Raw genomic sequence first — 19,215 nt, 5'->3', positions numbered from 1 at the left:
TCTGTTTTTCTCAGGTGTTCAAAGGAAAAGACAGCCCACTGACACTCGACTGGAACAGGGTGAGGGTTTTTGACAGAGAGGTGGGCCAGATGTTTGTTAACCTGGCCAAGACTTCCAGGGAGGCCCAGGTGAGGACAAAAATCTAAACATGTAAAGTATTATATGTTTTATGTTGACTGTGTTTGTGTTTATTAATATGCTATGTCACCTGAATTAGAATTGCATTACTATACCTCTGTTGAATGTAATGATGTCTGCAGTATGTTTTTACAGTAGATTGACTGATTCAGCATTCTAATAATCATACTGATATTTTGAAAACGCCTATAATATAGCAGGGCAGCATGGTGGAGCAGTGGTTAGCAATGTCATCTCCCAGCTGTTGTTGACCTGAAAATCCAGCACTGGTCTTACTGTAATCCTGAAATATTTGGGTAAATGTTTTATCGTAATACAGACTAGAAACTATTAGTGTATTTTAAATTAACATGAGCCTAATGTTTGTACCTGTGTATGTCTTTCCTGATGTGGAGAAAATTGTCAAAATCCGCAAGAAAATTTGTACAGGATATTTTCAGCATTCACAGTGAGCCAGAACTGACTCTATAATGCCTCTTTTAATACAGGTGGAGTCAGTAAGTAAGAAAGAGAAGACCAAGCAGAGACCCCAGGCCTTGAACACAGTGGAAATGTTGAGAGTGGCCAGCTCTGCCTTAGGTATATTTACAACATTAGCAGTATTTCATAACATGTTCTTTCCCTCTCACGAGTTTGCCTTTGCATAATGAAATTAATGAGAGTGATTATTGTTGATGCATTACTTTGTCAGGAACTACAGATTATTCTCATTGTCATTTAAATTGTTGAGTCTTGAATTGATTAATCAATTAATCCTTTGGTCCAAATAAGAAAGCAATAAAAATGGTAATGTCATCGCATTCTGTAGCTTGTTCTTCCCAGCAGTTAAAAATGTAAAACTTTTCAGTTGGATGCAAAAAGAAAAATATTCCTGAGCAGCTGGAGTAGGCAATGCTCAGCATTTTTGATCAGTTGATTACCTGAGGTTTCTGACATTTAAACGACAAGGTTAGCATTGATATATTTTTTTTTTTATTTTTCTCTTACTGATAACCAATCCCATCAAAATATAAACCAACACTGTGTTAGCTGGTCTCTTGATATGTTTTCCCACTGAACTGAATGAGAAAATGTGTCCAAACAATTGACTGGCATTTTAATGTTTTTAAACACCTCATAAATGTATACTTTCATTTCTGAAAAAGGCTCAGAAATATCCTGAAACAGTTGATTTACTATCAGGAGGAAACCATGCATGCATGTTTTCATCTGCAGATTATTCCACACTTCTATGCAGTATCTACACTGATCATCTATATAGTCTTATGCAAAAGTTTAGGCACCCCTTGATAAATAACAGATTTTGGTGATTTTTTTTAATTGAAAAGATGTTAACACAGTCTCTCTTGGAAATGGAAAAAATGCACAATGTCTAGAGCAAACATTGATGCATAGTTACTTCTTATGCCATCAATTGAACAAAAATAAAAACATTATGGCACTGTGCAAAAGTTTGGGCACTCTAAGAGTCTCAGATTCTTTTTGCACGGTTTCAGACCTTAATCAGCTCGTTAGATCTGATGCATGGCATCAGTTGTCATTAGTAAATGCCAATTTCAAAGCTTTACAGATACTTTGACTCTTCAAACCTTGTGCACACACTTGCGGACACTCAACAACCATGGGTTCCTCTAAGCAGCTGTGTAAGACTCTGAAAATGAAAGTTACTGATGCCCACAATGCAGGAGAAGATTACAAGAAGATAGCAAAGCGTTGTCAGCTTGCAGTTTCCACAGTGAGAAATGTAATTAAGAGAGGGCAGTTCAGGGGAACTGTGGAGGTCAAGATGAGATCTGGAAGACCAAGAAAACTTTCGGAGAGAACTGCTCGTATGCTGGTCAGAAAGACAAATCAAAACCCCATTTGACTGCAAAAAACCTGCAGGAAGATTTAGCAGACTCAGGAGTGGTGGTGCACCATTCCACTGTGCAGCAATGCTTGCACAGACAAGACCTTCTTGGAAGAGTCAGCAGAAGAAAACCTTATCTGCGTCCCCATCATAAAATCCAACGTCAGAAGTATGCAACAGAACATCTACAGAAGCCTGATGTGTTTTGAAAACAAGTGCTGTGGACTGATGAAGTTAAAATACAACTCTTTGGCCACAATCAGCAAAGGCATGTTTGGAGAAAAAAAGGAGCAGCATTTCATGAAAAGAACACCTTGCCAACTATTAAGCATGGGGGTGGATCTATCATGCTTTGGGGTTGTGTTGCAGCCAGTGGCACAGGAAACATTGCACGGGTGGAGGGAAGAATGAATTCCACTAAATACCAGCAAATTCTGGAAGCAAACATCACACCATTTGTAAAAAAGCTGAAGCTGAAAAGAGGATGGCTTCTACAACAGGACAATGATCCTAAACATACCTCGAAATCCACTATGGAATACCTCAAGAGACACAAGCTGAAGGTTTTGGAATGGCCATCACAGTCCCCTGATTTAAACATCATTGAAAGTTTGTGGGTAGATCTTAAAAGAGCTGTGCATGCAAGACGACGAAAGAATATTAGCCTTTTCCAAGGAAGAATGGAAGAAAATCCCAAGTACAAGAATTGAAAGACTTTTAGCTGGCTATAAAAAGCGTTTGCAAGTTGTGATATCTGCCAGAGGAGGTGTTACTAAGTACTGATTATGTAAGGTGCCCAATCTTTTGCACAGTGCCATAATAATGGCAATTTTTGTTCAATTTATAGCATAAGAAGTAACTATGCATCAATGTTTGCTGAAAATATGGTGCTCTTTTCAATTAAAAAATCACCAAAATCTGTTATTTATCAAGGGGTGCCTAAACTTTTGCATAAGACTAACATTTTGAACACCTGCCTAACAGTGTACACAGGAGTCAATGAAGCAGTAGGTTGGCACTCGTGTCACTGTGTAGCTCCTGTGCGTGTGGTTTTTTTTTTTTTTTTTTTTTTTTTCTTTCTTTCTTACAATGTGTACTGGCTCAAGTAGAGTAGTGTACACGAGAGAGGAACTGTTGGCCCTGTCGAATATTGGACATGGAGTAACTCAACCAATCCCGACTATGCTGAGGAGACAGTTTTGTAGAGCCAGGGCTAAGCTAAAGGCTAAGAAGAACAACAGAAGGTGGAGATAGAAGCCTTTTCTGCCCTCGGTGCTCATGGGGAATGTTAACTCACTGCATAACAAGTGTGACGAGCTGGAGGCGCTTGTGAGGAGCCAGACGCTGTACAGGGAGTGCAGTTTGATATGTCTTTCTGAGTCCTGGACCCCGAAATGTCTGCTGTCCGGACATTGAACTGGTCTCAGTTGGTTTCCACCCATACTATGTGCCAAGGGAGTTTACATACATAGTTGCCAATGTTGTTTACATTGCACCGAAGGCGGCGCCTGCAACGGCATGTAATGTCATACATGATGCCGTTGCGAGGATACAGACCCAGCACCCTGATGATTGCAATTACAGAGGACTTCAATCATGTCTCTCTGTCCTCCTGCCTGACTGACTTTGTACAGTATGTTCACTGTCCAACACGTGGAGAAAGGACATTAGATCTGTTCTATGCTAATGTCAAAGAAGCCTACAGGGCTGTACCTCTTCCACCACTGGGTAGATCTGATCACAACATGGTCCATCTTCAGCCCACATATAGACCTTGTGTGCAGAAGCTTCCTGTTACCACCAGGTCTTTCAGGAAATGGTCACTAGAGGTAAGAGATTCATTGAGAGACTGTTTTGAGTGCACAAACTGGGATGTACTGATGGAGGAGCAGGAATTGGACAGTGACTTGGACAGGAGAGTCAACATCATTACTGACTACATTAATTTCTGTAGCGGGGCACTTTACTCCCAATTAGTACAGTACGGTGCTATCTTAACAATAAACCATGGATCACCAGTGACATTAAAGACCTCCCGAACCAGAAAAAGAGGGCTTTCCAGGACAGGGATAAGGAGAGGCTGAGGAGTATACAACGGTAGCTCAAAAAGACACTGAGGCGAGCTAAGGTGGAGTACAAGGAAACGTTGGAAAAACAGCTGGAGAACAATAATATCAGGGAGGTGTGGAGAGGGGTAAGGACCATCACTGGCTACAAACTGAAGAACTCTGTCTTTGGATGGTGATGTGGATAGAGCCAATACCTTCAACCAGTGTTACATCAGGTTTGACAATGTGGCTACTTCCTCCATCACCACCGGTTGCTCTCTCCACCTCTAAAGACCCTCACCACACCTCATTGTCTATGTCAGCTTCCTCCACCTCCACCCCCACCTCTGCTGCTGCTTCCTGTACCTCCATGTCTAAAGCTGCTCCCTACACCATTACCTCTGAGGCTGCCCTCTCTATGTATTCAGCTGTCTCCTCCACCTCTGCAGCTGCTCCCTCCCTCTCCAACGTGGCAGATACTCCCTCCACGCCCACCTCTGCAGCTCCTTACTATACCTTATAGTCTATGACTGCTACCTTGATCTCCACCTGTATGGCTGCTCCCTCTACCTCCACCATCCCTCTGTTACAATCTGAACAGCTGCTTATGTCTCTAACAACGGAAGAGGTTGGAGCTGAGCTCAGGAGACGACGGCCAGGGAAGGCAGCTGGACTAGATGGAGTATGTCCAAGGCTTCTGAAAGAAGACTGGAAGACTTCTTGTCTAGTACGGTGCCCAAAACAGGGCAGCCAGTAGAGCTGAATGACTATAGACCGGTGGCTTTGACATCCCATATCATGAAGACCTTGGAGCGGCTCCTTGTCCGTCGCATGAGGCTGCAGGTTGAGGAGGATTTTTATCCCCTTCAGTTTGCCTATCACAAACACATGGGAGTGGAAGATGCAGTGCTGTACAAGCTGCACTGGGGATATGCCGGGAATCTGGATGTGCCTGGTTCATATGTGAGGATCATGCTCTTTGACTTCTCTAGAGCTTTCAATACTATACAGCCTCCCATAGTGAGAGGCAAGCTTCTATGTATGGGGGTGGCCTCATGGATTATGAACTATTTGACATCCAGACTGCAGTATGTCAGGCTGGTAAGATGTGTTTCTGGGACACTGGAATGCAGCACTGGGGCTCCACAGGGGACTGTTATTGCTCCTTTTCTGGTCACGGTCTACACATCAAACTTTAGGTATAGCTCAAGAGTCTTTCCACCTTCAGAAGTATTCTGATGATACGGCTGTTGTGGTACGTGTGCGTGGTGGACAGGAGGAGGAGTACAGGGACCTAGTGGAGGCCTTCACTGACTGGAGCAAAAAGAACTATCTTCTCCTGAACACCACCAAGACTAAGGAGCTGGTGGTGGATTTTAGGAGATCAAAAGCTCCATGCCAGTCAGTCTGCATTGATGGACAGGAGATAGAGACTGTACAGACCTTCAAGTACCTGGGGGTGGTACTGGGCGAAAAACTGGAGTGGTCTGCCAATGTGGATGCAGTGTATAGAAAAGGGGGGAGTCTGTCTGTTGGGGGAGTGTCATTACAGACAGAGACTGTAGGCCCCTGGACAAACTGGTGGAAAAAGGCCAGTTCTGTGCTAGGCAGAGGGCTGGACCCTTTCAGAACTGTAGTGGAGCAGCAGATGTGGAGGAAGCTGCTTTCTATGTTGAGCAATAATAAACACCCCCTCTATGATATACTGACTAAACAGAGTAATAGCTGCATTGGGTGGCTCATCTCACTACGCTGCAGAACTGAGAGGTTGAGGAGATCCTTTGACCCCACAGCCATTAGACTTTTTAATATTAGTTGTTGATATGTTAGTTAGGCTATTTACAGTGGGTACGGAAAGTATTCAGACCCCTTTAAATTTTTCACTCTTTGTGTCATTGCAGCCATTTGCCAAAATCAAAAAAGTTCATTTTATTTCTCATTAATGTACACTCAGCACCCCATCTTGACAGAAAAAACCAGAAATGTAGAAATTTTTGCAAATTTATTAAAAAAGAAAAACTGAAATATCACATGGTCATAAGTATTCAGACCCTGTGCTCAGTATTGAGTAAAAGCACCCTTTTGAGCTTGTACAGCCATGAGTTTTCTTGGGAATGATGCAACAAGTTTTTCACACCTGGATTTGGGGATCCTCTGCCATTCTTCCTTGCAGATCCTCTCCAGTTCTGTCAGGTTGGATGGTGAACGCTGGTGGACAGCCATTTTCAGGTCTCTCCAGAGATGCTCAATTGGGTTTAGGTCAGGGCTCTGGCTGGGCCAGTCAAGAAGGGTCACAGAGTTGTTCTGATGCCACTCCTTTGTTAATTTAGCTGTGTGCTTAGGGTCATTGTCCTGTTGAAAGGTGAACCTTCGGCCCAGTCTGAGGTCCTGAGCACTCTGGAAGAGGTTTTCTTCCAGGATATCTCTGTACTTTGCCACATTCATCTTTCCTTCAATTGCAACCAGTCGTCCTGTCCCTGCAGCTGAAAAACACCCCACAACATGATGCTCCCACCACCATGTTTCACTTTAGGGATTGTATTGGGCAGGTGATGAGCAGTGCCTGGTTTTCTCCACCCATACCGCTTAGAATTAACGCCAAAAAGTTCAATCTTGGTCTCATCAGACCAGAGAATCTTATTTGCCATAGTCTGGGAGTCCTTCATGTGTTTTTTGGCAAACTCTATTCAGGTTTTCATATGTCTTGCACTGAGGAGAGGCTTCCGTCGGGCCACTCTGCCATAAAGCCCCGACTGGTGGAGGGCTGCAGTGATAGTTGACTTTGTGGAACTTTCTCCCATCTCGCTACAGCATCTCTGGAGCTCAGCCACAGTGATCTTTGGGTTCTTCTTTACCTCTCTCACCAAGGCTCTTCGCCCACGATTGCTCAGTTTGGCTGGACGGCCAGGTCTAGGAAGAGTTCTGGTCGTCCCAAACTTTTTCCATTTGAGGATTATGGAGGCCACCGTGCTCTTAGGAACCTTGAGTTCTACAGAAATTATTTTGTAACCTTGGCCAGATCTGTGCCTTGCCACAATTCTGTCTCTGAGCTCCTTGGGCAGTTCCTTCGACCTCATGATTCTCATTTGCTCTGACATGCACTGTGAGCTGTAAGGTCTTATATAGACAGGTGTGTGCCTTTCCTAATCAAGTCCAATCAGTTTAATTAAACACAGCTGGACTCCAATGAAGGAGCAGAACCATCTCGAGGAGGATCAGAAGAAATGGACAGCATGTGAGTTAAATATGAGTGTCACTGCAAAGGGTCTGAATACTTATGACCATGTGATATTTCAGTTTTTCTTTTTTAATAAATTTGCAAAAATTTCTACATTTCTGTTTTTTTCTGTCAAGATGGGGTGCTGAGTGTACATTTATGAGAAATAAAATGAACTTTTTTGATTTTGGCAAATGGCTGCAATGACCCAAAGAGTGAAAAATTTAAAGGGGTCTGAATACTTTCCGTGCCCAATTCAATTCAATTCAATTCAATTCAATTTTATTTGTATAGCGCCAAATCACAATACAAATCATCTCAAGGCACTTTACAAAAACTAAAACTAAAAACCCAACAATTCCCTTATGAGCAAGCACTTGGCGACAGTGGAGAGGAAAAACTCCCTTTAATCTGCCTCGACCGGTTGGGGTGAGTGGATAGAGCAGAGAGAAAAGAACAGCAACAATAAACAACAAATAGACACTGCAGGTTGGTGGGACCAGTAACTGCACATCAGCGATATACAGCTCCAGGACCAGGGACACCTGCAGAAGGTACAGAGAGAACAGAGAGAGAGGGAGAGAGCACAAACTAGGGGAGAGAGAGAGCACAAGGTTAGTAACATTCAATGGTGGAATATACATGAGGTGGGAGGAGAGAAGAAAGAGGAGGGGAAGGGAAGGGGGGGGTTAGGGTAGGGGAGCTCAGTGCACCGATGGTCCTCGGGCAGTCTAGGCCTATAGCAGCATAACTAACTAAGGGATGGTTCAGGGTTGCCTGAAGCCAGCCCTAACTATATGCTTTGTCAAAGAGGAAGGTTTTAAGTCTAGCCTTAAAAGTACAGAGAGTGTCTGCCTCCTGAACCCAGGCTGAGAGCTGGTTCCACAGGAGAGGAGCTTGATAGCTAAAGGCTCTGCCTCCCATTCTGCTTTTGAGAACTCTGGGAACCACAAGTAGGCCTGCACTCTGAGAGCGAAGTGGTCTATTGGGATAATATGGTACTATGAGGTCTTTAAGGTATGAAGGAGCTTGATTATGAAGGGATTTGTATGTGAGAAGAAGGATTTTAAATTCTATTCTATATTTTACAGAGAGCCAATGAAGAGAAGCCAATATAGGAGAAATATGATCTCTCTTGCTAGTTCCTGTCAGGAACCCACTGTATATGTTATTGACTGGGTGCCTTTATCTGTTAATTATATTTTATAGTGAAGTTTCTATGTTAAAGTTAATATAAGAGCTGCTGAATTTCCCCATGGGGGATGAATAAAGTATCTTATCTATCTATACTGTCAGGAGGAGCCCACATTCATCTACCATTCAGTGAAAAACATATCTAAAGCATTGGAAACTGCGATGAGGACAAATTCAACATTCTCCCCACTGATATTGGGGATTCTGATATCGCCACTACAGCCACTGAATGTTTCTCTTCATAAAGAAGTGTGCATTATTTCAAACATTGCAACAAAGGTTCAAACAAAATGGGATTTTTTTTGAATAGTTTAAATGAAATTTCAAAGTTTAATCAACAGTAGGTTTCTTTCTTATTCTTAACTAAAACTCCAAGTTTAAGAAAGAATTATATTTTTTTAATGTCTCAGGCATGGGTCCCCAGCATGCCATGCAGATTGCAGAGCGTCTATACACACAGGGATACATCAGTTACCCACGTACTGAGACAACGCACTACCCAGAGAACTTTGACTTGAAAGGAACACTAAAGCAGCAGACCAACAATACCATCTGGGCAGAAGAGGTGAGGGCCATTGTCAGGCCAAGGATAAAAAAATTCATGCCCTGTATATTCATCCCAGCCGTAGATGCATGCAGAAACTGATTCACTGTGTTCGTGCTCACAGGCTGTTAGAATATAATGCTCGAATGTGGATTCAAGCATTGTGTTTTTTGAAAAAGAATTTACCCCTCCATCAGGTGAAGGCTCTACTTTCAACTGGTTTAAACCGACCCAGGAAAGGAACTGATGCTGGAGACCATCCACCTATCACTCCCATGCGTGCTGCCTCCGAAGGGGAATTGGGTGAGTCAAACAGCTGATAAAATACTGGATAATCAGTAAGCATTCATGTTTATCTTCTAACCCAAGTTTTTCTTCTTCTGCTATTCCACAGGCAGTGATGGCTGGCAGCTATATGAGTACATCACACGGCATTTTATTGCTACTGTCAGTCAGGACTGCAAGTACCTACTCACCACCATAGAGTTCATAATTGGCACAGAAGCCTTTTCATGCAGTGGCAAAACCCTTCTATCACCAGGTACACCTGGTGATATCAGTTTGCTTCTTGTGTACCATGCTGCAATAGGTATTTTTTATATTTGTAGCTTCAAATAGCAGCAAAAATCTTGCAGTTGTTTGAAAAATGTTGAATTACCAATCCCTTAAAAAATTGTGAAGCACTCAGGATAAAAGTAACCTGTTTGGTGTATTATAAAGAAATTGAGAACTTAAATACGTTTTATCATGTGTATTACACATATATACAGTGGCAAGAGAATGTAAACCCTTTATAAATAACTGATTTTCTGCATGAATTTGTCATAAAATGTGATCTGATCATCTAATTCACAATAGACACAAACAATGTGCTTAAGCTGTTAACACACAAACAATTCTAATTTCTCATGTCTTTATTGAACACACCCATTAAACATTCACAGTGGTGGAGGAAAAGGAACAAATTACTTCAATAAAAGCTAAATAGAGTCGGTAGATTGAACACCTGGAGTCCAGTTAGAGTGAGAAGAGTTTGGAGGTGTGGTTTGGAGGTACTGTGATTGATAACACTCAAACATTTTAAGTTTGCTGTTCATAAGAAGCATCCACTGATGTGAACCATGCCTCACAAAAAGGAGATCTCAGAAGACAGACAATCAACAGTAGTTGATCTGCATAAGGCTGGAAAGGGACAAAAAGTCATCTCAAAGTGTTTAGGCATCCTACGGTCAGCAGTTAGATAAGCAGTCTATAAATAGAGACAGTCTGGTACTGTGGCTACTCTACATAGGAGTGGGCACCCAGACACGATGACTCCAAAGACACAGCACAGAATCCTCAATGAGGTAAAGAACAACCTTTCTTAGCTTTCTTATACTTCTCTTGACAGTGTATCAAGGTATATTTGCTCATTCTATTTTGCATGTTACTGACTGCACAGGACATGTAGATCCCTTCTTCTGTTATCATAAATATTGTCTGAAAAGACTACCATTTAGGCTAACTCTGAGTCACAACTCCTCACATTACAGTCCTCTACAGGCATTTATAGAATTTATATTATCTTATCTTTTGAGACCATTAAAATTCGTCTAAGAAATTCATTGAGGTTGTTTATGCGGAGGAACACTGAACTTGTCTCGTAATATTTGTAATGAGTCATATTAACACTGATCATGGTTTTGTGTGTATCAGCCTGTTTTTCACTAAAACAGAATTTGTTATACAAAAATCAGAATTGGCTGAATAGTGACATACAGGTTGGCAAAATCTATTGTCTGCTTTCATTCTACACTCTCCTCAACTACAATCTCAGACAGGTTTGATAATTAGTTTACCAGGTGAGCCAAATTAAAGCAGAACTACTGAAGGAGGTTATTCCACATTATTAATCAAATCACAGGTTTAATGCAATATGGGAAAAAGAAAGATCTTTCAGCAGATGAAAAGCATGAAATAGTGCCATATCTTGCAAAAGATATGAAAAATTGAGAGATCATTGTACTGTCCATGATTTTTAGTTAAGTTCATCATGTCACTTTCCCTCCCTGAAACAGCTTGTGATACTTTAATTTACATTACCAGTTGAACAGTGCTAAAGGGAATCATTTACACATTTATAATGTCTTTCCTGACGGAAAGTTTTATTTATGCGAACTGATTTAATAACTCACTACTTGTATGTCAGAAAAACAGTATACAAATAACTGGTGCAACCCCATCAATGCTAAGTGTGTATTTTATTCCCAGGTTACACAACGGTGATGCCTTGGCAGGGCATCCCTCCAGAAGAGACCAGGCCAGATTGTGAGCGTGGAGACAGTTTCACAGTAGATGAGATCAAGCTGCTGGAAAAACAGACTAGCCCTCCAGACTACCTGACCGAGGCCGAACTCATCACCCTCATGGAGAAACATGGCATTGGTAGACAATAACACTGCCTCTTGGACATATTTGCTGTTTATATCTTCACACTGAAAGCATTTTTAAGAGAGGAAGCAGGCAGACTTAACATGCAGAAATACACACAAAAATGCTATGACATATTGATAATCACAGAGGCAGTCCTGAGTGGTCATCAACACTAATTTTTGTGTTTTTAAGAGGACCAACATGAACAGAACAATTTTACAGATGTACTACCTCTAGGTACTGATGCCAGCATTCCAGTCCACATCAACAACATCTGCCAAAGGAATTATGTGACAGTAGAGAATGGGCGCAAGTTGAAGCCAACCAACCTGGGTATTGTGCTGGTACATGGCTACCACAAGATTGGTAATTTGCCTTGTTTTTTTATTTTTATTTTTTTATTACACATTCTCTGACATTTGTAGCTGTGCTGTGATTGTGGGTTTTTTAGAACACAGAAAGAAACATAGTTGGAAACTTTTTCAATGGATTCAGGTCAATAGGGACATGTGAATGGTTTAGTTCACAGGAGCATATGCTATTAAAATACACAATATATTTGTGTATATTACATGGTGTGGAAAACAGTTTAACTGACATTTTTAGGAGGACATTTTAGTTGGTCCTCATAATATTAAAGGGCTGCTTGAGAGTTAAGACTTGGTTTTAGTATTTAGGTTCAAATTAGGTTTAAGTTAGGATTAGAGTTAGACATTTAATTCTGATGGTAATAAGGGGCTAGGGACTGCATTATGTCAGTTTATGTAATCATACGAACTGCTGTATGAATGTGTGTGTATTATTTAGATGCAGAGCTAGTGCTGCCCACCATACGCAGTGCAGTTGAGAAGCAGCTGAACCTCATTGCACTGGGAAAGGCTAACTACCACCAGGTCCTGCAGCATGCACTGGATATTTTCAAGAGAAAGTTTCACTACTTTGTTGATTCCATTACCAGTAAGTTCACTCCACTGAGGTTATGTTGCAAACATGAAAGTAACCTCTTATAAAGGGATTACACAAGTTACTGTGATCAGTGCTCTATGTGGAAAAAAAACAAAAGCATTTTGATTGCATGGGTTCATTGCTATTATATAGAGTTCTATGAAAAATATGCATGTAGCTCACTACAGCCCTGTATCATATTGTGAATGTAAAGACTGTTACTGTGATAAATATAAAGCATGGTGGGGCCTAACACACATGCAGGGATGTTAATCAAAACTTACGTTTGTTGTATCTAGTAGTTAGATATTTCAGGATATTCTGGTGTCTACTGCACTCCAGTGCACAGTATCTGTCTGTTGTATTCGGTTGTATTTTACAGGCATGGATGAGTTGATGGAGGTCTCCTTTTCACCCATTGCTTCTACTGGGAAGCCCATGTCCCGCTGTGGCAAGTGCCACCGCTTCATGAAGTACATCCAGGTCAGAAGAATCATCAAAACTACTGTTAGATTTTGAAGAAATGCATATTGAAGATTTAATTGTCAATAAGACAAGAGTGTCCAAACATTTTAAAAGGGTCAGTGTGAAAGAACAGCAATGTTGATATGAACATGATTGTTTGAAGATGGGTTGTTCGGGTCATTATCAGTTTATCACTAGTCCACACTATTACAGTTAACATCACAAGACAAAACAGTAGGGTACCACATACTGCATTTTTTCTGTAAGTCTTGGTAAATAATCTTTTCATAATCAACTTGAATACAGATTTTTCTTTTTGTCCTTAATACTTTTTTACCAGTATAGATGTGAAATAGTTCTCAAACAGATTGACTGTGTAATATAACACTAGTGACCCACGTATTGCCGATGGCCATAGTTAAGTGGCAGTGGTACAGGCCTGTCTGCTTTAACACTTACGATGCCACAGGCTGCTTGTTGAGAGAATGAGTGTATTTGAATGTGAGTATTCCAGTTAAAGGAACTATCCTGGTTTTGAGAGAGAAACTGGTAATTTTGTAATTGTAGTTTTGCAGTGAAAATGTCCCAAATTAGAAAGCACAAGGTAGGAAAGGAACTCAGATATAAGATTCAAATATCTACAGTGGTGTAGATATTTGGTGTAGCCAGTGGTTGGCCCCCTTCCTGATTTCTTATTTTTTTGCATGTTTGTCACACTTTATTTCAGATCATCAAACAAATTTAAATATTAGTCAAAGATAACACAAGTAAATACATCATGCAGTTTTTAAATGGTTTTTATGTTTTTTTATTTTGTTTTTATTAAAACAAAATCCAAAACTACATTGCCCTGTGTGAAAAAGTTTTTGCCCCCCCCGTTAAAACATAGCTTAACTGGTTTATCACGAGTTCAATTCCTCTAGCCACACCCAGGCCTGATTACTACCACACCTGTTCGCAATCAAGAAATCACTTATAAAATAGGACCTGCCTGACAAAGTGAAGTAGACCAAAGATCCTCAAAAGCTAGACATCATGCCGAGATCCAAAGAAATTCAAAAACAAATGAGAAAGAAAGTAATTGAGATCTATTAGTCTGGAAAAGGTTATAAAGCCATTTCTAAAGCTTTGTGACTGCAGCGAACCACAGTGAGAGCCATTATCTACAAATGGAGAAAACATGGAACAGTGGAGAACCTTCCCAGGAGTGGCCAGCCGACCAAAATTACCCCAAGAGCACAGCGACGACTCATCCAAGAGGTCACAAAAGACCCCACAACATCCAAAGAACTGCAGGCCTCACTTGCCTCAGTTAAGGTCACTGTTCATGACTCCACCATAAGAAAGAGACTGGGCAAAAATGGTCTGCATGGCAGAGTTCCAAGACGAAAACTGCTGCTGAGCAAAAAGAACATAAAGGCTCGTCTTAGTTTTGCCAGAAAACATCTTGATGATCCCCAAGACTTTTGGGAAAATACTCTGTGAACTGACGAGACAAAAGTTGACCTTTTTGGAATGTGTGTGTCCCGTTATGTCTGGCATAAAAGTAACACCGCATTTCAGAAAAAGAATATCATACCAACAGTAAAATATGGTGGTGGTAGTCTGATGGTCTGGGGCTGTTTGCTGCTTCAGGAACTGGAAGACTTGCTGTGATAAATGGAACCATGAATTCTGCTGTCTACCAAAAAATCCTGAAGGAGAATGTCCGGCCATCTGTTTGTGATGTAGTTTTGGATTTTCTTTTCCCTTAATAATAAAAAACCTTCATTTAAAAACTGCATGATGTGTTTACTTGTTATCTTTGACTAATATTTAAATTTGTTTGATGATCTGAAACATTAAAGTCTGACAAACATGCAAAAAAATAAGAAATCAGGAAGGGGGCCAACACTTTCACACCACCGTATGTCAGTCTGCAGACCCGGAATGTGGTCTGCCTGTTAGTGACCTCTGTTCTAGGAGAAATATGTCAACATCAATTGACATATTTGTATCAGTGTAGTTGATATGCTCCATCTACAGGTTTTCCATCATCCACAATGGAGGCCATTTGTAGGAATAATAGGTAAAGCAAATGTGCAAGTCCAGTCATACTCTTTGTCAGTCTGGTATGGGTGGTGAACTGCAGAGTGATCAGCTGATCTTGCCATAACTCATAACTCATCCACGTGATTGTTATAATCGCAGTGAAGAGAATAAATTTGCATAATCTGATCTTCAGGTTCCATTCCTTTTTGCTAGGGGGATGCACTTGTGCATGATTCTTCATCGCTGGGCATGAGATATCACCTTTGTTACCTTCCTGTATTCACCTTTCTTGATATTTATTGGCTGGCATGGACCCACGAAGCACGTCCCTCCACTTTTACTGCTGTATTTAAAGTCAATAGCAACTGATGTGGTCTGGTAAATCGTCTCTGCTTCCAGTGTTTCCTCCGGTGGTCCTTAATGAGCATGTAGTCACCTGGTTTGAGATCATGAAGTGTGGTATCTGCAGGGCTAGAGAGAGCTATTTTCGCCTGTGGATGAAGGGCTGAAAGAGAGGCTGAAAGCTTTGCACATCGCATCTTCATGACTTCCACTCATTAGAGCCTTTTGATTGGACTAAGTCCTACACTAGGAGGTTTCCCAAAAATGATTTCAAAAGGACTTAGCCCATGCACATTTTTTGTTCTTGTGCGCATGTAGAATAGCACTAGTGGTAGTGCTTGGAGCCATGTTAAACCTGTTTCTTCACAGCATTTTGTTAATTTATTCTTGAGTATGCAATTCTGTCGTTCTATTGCACCTGCATTCTGTGGATGATAAAAGCATTGGTATTTGGAATCAAACTCAAAGTAGTCAGACAAATCTTTCAACACAAACCCAGGACCATTGTCACTGCTGATCTTCTTTGGAATACCCCATTGTACAATGTCGTCTCTGATCAGGGCTTTTGACACTGTGGTTGCATCCTGTTTGGAAGAAGGAAAAATCTCTACCCACTTGCTCAACATGCTTTGCAATGGCACCAGAGGCATTACCTACTGCACAGATTATTCATGTTCTGCATATGTTGAAAAACCCCTGGTGTACCAGTGGGTATTAACATATGTGCACATCCCTCCTTTGGATGCATGAGCTTTACCATGAGCAAGCTTTGCATAGACATGGAAATAAGCTTTAGGTAAACAATTTTGTTGTCTGGGCCAAGCCACATTCCCTTTTGTAATGTTGTACAGATTTTCTCCACTTTTTTTTAAGATATGCTTCCTAGTGAGTGCATGGTTGACAAGTGTTATGACCCTAGGGGTCATTATGTGTATGGTTGTGTTGTTGGCCCTCCCCCTCCTCGTGTGTGTGTGTGACGGATGCTGAAGTGGGCGCGGACGTAGGAAGCCGTGGATTGGACTTCCGGGATTGGTCCAACACTTCCAGGAAGGACCATAAGAAGCCCACGGACTGTTGTTCGAGAGAGCTATTCTCCCACCTTTGCCATTCCCAGCTATTTTGATAAAGACTTTGTTTGCGTAAATTAATTAGTTAGAGATTAGATTTTTGTTTCGATTGTGCAGGTTTTGTATTGATAGTATTTTCATTGTTTAGATTAGAGATACTTAGATATTTAGGCCACGTTTGTGTTTTGTTTTCTCCTGTTTGTTTTAGGAGTTTCCAGGCTAGCGACCTGTGATTTTGTGTTGTTTCTTTTGATTGATACCGTAGAGCTAAATCTAGCGTTTTTGTTTGAGAAGGGCTATCTTTAGCGTTTGTGTTTGTTTTCCATTGTTCGTATAGAATCGTAGGGCTCATGGAGCGTTTTGTTTGTTTTGTACATTCTGTATTGTATTCTGTATTTTGACAGAATAAATATTTCGTTAAGTATAATTAGTATCGTTCGTGTTTGTTGAGAGTGGAAGAGGTTTGGAGGAAAACTCAACAATCGTGTTACGCTCCGGTTAACCCCTAGGCTGGGGCGTAACATAGATTTGGGGGCTCGTCCGTCGCGTTTTGTGTGCCATCCCCATAACATAGATTTGGGGGCTCGTCCGTCGCGTTTTGCGTGCCGTTCCCAAATCATAGATTTGGGGGCTCATCCGTCGCGTTTTGCGTGCCGTTCCCAAATCATAGATTTGGGGGCTCGTCTGTCGCGTTTTGCGTTCCGTTGTCCGTTTTTTTGTAGTCTTTTTTCTAGCCTGATAGGTAAGTGTGAATTCTATTTGACTGTTTCACAGTTTTTTCTTTTGTGGTGGTGGCCATGGAATTTAAATTGGAGGACTTTACTTTGAGTCCAACTTTGGATAAGGTGGATAGGTGCCGCAAGGCTGATTTGGTGCTAATCGCCAACTTTTTTGATGTGCATGTGCCGATAAATGCAAAAAAAGAGGAGATAAAACAACTCCTCGTGTCAAAGCTGATGGAAAGAGGGTCATTTGCGGGGCCAACTCCCACAGATGGAGTCAGGCCGGGTGACTTGGCTGGTATTCCTACCCCATCTAAGGACCTCCCAGTCCAAACTGGACGTACAACAGAGGAGTTGGAACTCACTCTGCGAATTCGGGAGGTGGAACTGCAGAACAAAAGGTTGGAGGTGAAAGCCATGCACCTGAAGGTAAGGGTTCTGGAGTTGGAGCAGGGAGCTGCTATCACTGCCAGTCCCTCCTTTCAATCACCTGTTTCACGACCCCACGAAGGCTTTGATGTAAGTAGGCACATTGCTTTGGTACCACCTTTTAGAGAGTCTGAAGTAGACTCGTATTTCAGTGCATTTGAGCGAATAGCTGCCACCTTAAATTGGCCACGGAATGTATGGTCTCTGTTACTACAATGCAAATTTGTTGGAAAAGCCCAAGAGGTATGTGCATCGCTAGATGCTAGACGATAGCTTAGACTATGATAAAGCAAAAACCACAGTCCTCTGGAGGACTGTGGAGGACTCTGGCACTAACTGGCATAGTTAGTGCCAGAAGCTTACAGGCAAAAATTTAGGAACTGTGAAAAAACTGCCACACAGACATATGTAGAGTTTGCACGAGAGAAGGGTGTTCTATTTGATAAATGGTGTCAGGCTAGTAAGATTAAAACCTTAGAAAATTTATGTGAGCTTATATTAATGGAAGAATTTCAGAACCGGCTACCAGAGAAAATTGTGCTTTATTTGAACGAACAAAAAGTCACATCTCTGGATAATGCTGCTGTCATGGCTGACGAATTTGCTTTAACACATAAGAGCGTTTTTTTCTCCACCAGTCCGACATGATCTGAGCTCAGTTGAGAGGAAAAATCCCTCTCCAAAAGTTTTCTGTCATACATTCCCAGTCACCGCTGAAAAACGCGAGTGCTTCTACTGCCATGAGCAGGGTCACCTCATTGCTGTGTGTCCCGTTCTGAAGAAAAAGGAGCGAATAAAACCGTTAAAACTGCTAAATCATCATCTCCAGTGGCTCTTATACAAACCACCTACCCTGCCACTTGTGGGCATGGTTGGAAGTAACAAAGTGGACAAGGCATTTAAGCCATTTGTTACAAAAGGGTTTGTTTCCTTAGAAAATGAGTCAACTCAAGTACCAATTACTATCCTAAGAGATACTGGTGCAAAGCAGTCTTTGCTACGCAATGACGTACTACATTTCTCGGCCCAGTCTTACTGCGGGTCCGACATTTTAATGTGGGGAGTTGAAATGAATGTGGTACGTGCCCCATTACACTTTGTTCAATTGTCATCCCGATTTATGTCCGGCAAATGTAAGGTTGCCATTCGAAACAAATTGCCAATAGAAGGGATAGATCTTATCCTTGGGAATGATTTAGCCGGCGGACAAGTGTTCCCGTCGCCGGAAGTGATTGAAAGTCCAATCGCTTCCGCATGTGTGTCAGATGACTCTGTGTTAAACTCACCTGTAGTATTTCCCATGTGTGCTGTAACCCGTGCTCAGGCACGAAAGTTTGGAAACTTGGTGGATCTCAGTGATACTTTCGTGAGCACTTCTGATCCGCCAAGTCTACCTACAAAATGTGAAAAAGAGGACTCTGTGTGTGTTGAACTACAACCTGATGACAAAACACTGTCTCTGTCGGTGGACAGAGAACAGCTAATTAAGGCACAACAAGCTGATGTTATTTTGTCTTGCTGTATGTCTCTTGTGAAAAGTGAAAACTGTAAAAGAGATGTGTCTTACTTTGTGAATGATGGTGTGTTGATGCGACGTTGGACTCCGAGCTCTGGTGATGTACATGACTCTGTTTGTCAGGTAGTAATACCCCAACCCTTTCGTTTCCAAATTCTGACCCTAGCCTATGATCACAGTATGGCAGGACATTTGGGAATACGAAAAACATATGATCGTATTCTTCGTTACTTCTTCTGGCCAGGACTCAAGTCCGATGTGGTAAAATTCTGTCATTCCTGTCATACATGTGTCCG

General features: G+C 41.6%; 1 protein-coding gene across 3 annotated transcripts in view; it reads left to right on the top strand.

The window, feature by feature from the left end:
- top3b (DNA topoisomerase III beta) overlaps positions 1 to 19,215 on the top strand; it is a 53,987-nt gene that overhangs the window by 22,051 nt on the left and 12,721 nt on the right. For 2 of the 3 annotated variants that reach the window (XM_026321617.1, XM_026321619.2), the window contains exons 7-15: positions 15 to 128; positions 627 to 717; positions 8,857 to 9,011; positions 9,188 to 9,293; positions 9,385 to 9,579; positions 11,241 to 11,414; positions 11,640 to 11,768; positions 12,210 to 12,359; positions 12,730 to 12,830. In XM_026321617.1, coding sequence (XP_026177402.1) covers positions 15 to 128; positions 627 to 717; positions 8,857 to 9,011; positions 9,188 to 9,293; positions 9,385 to 9,579; positions 11,241 to 11,414; positions 11,640 to 11,768; positions 12,210 to 12,359; positions 12,730 to 12,830 — 1,215 coding nt within the window. The remainder of the gene's footprint in view (positions 1 to 14; positions 129 to 626; positions 718 to 8,856; positions 9,012 to 9,187; positions 9,294 to 9,384; positions 9,580 to 11,240; positions 11,415 to 11,639; positions 11,769 to 12,209; positions 12,360 to 12,729; positions 12,831 to 19,215) is intronic. The other variant, XM_026321618.1, reaches the window with a different exon arrangement.

This window comes from Mastacembelus armatus, chromosome 9 (genome assembly GCF_900324485.2).
Source record: "Mastacembelus armatus chromosome 9, fMasArm1.2, whole genome shotgun sequence".
NCBI lineage: Eukaryota > Metazoa > Chordata > Actinopteri > Synbranchiformes > Mastacembelidae > Mastacembelus > Mastacembelus armatus.
The sequence above is the reverse complement of the archived record's forward strand: the minus strand, read 5'-3'. Positions and strand labels throughout refer to the sequence as shown.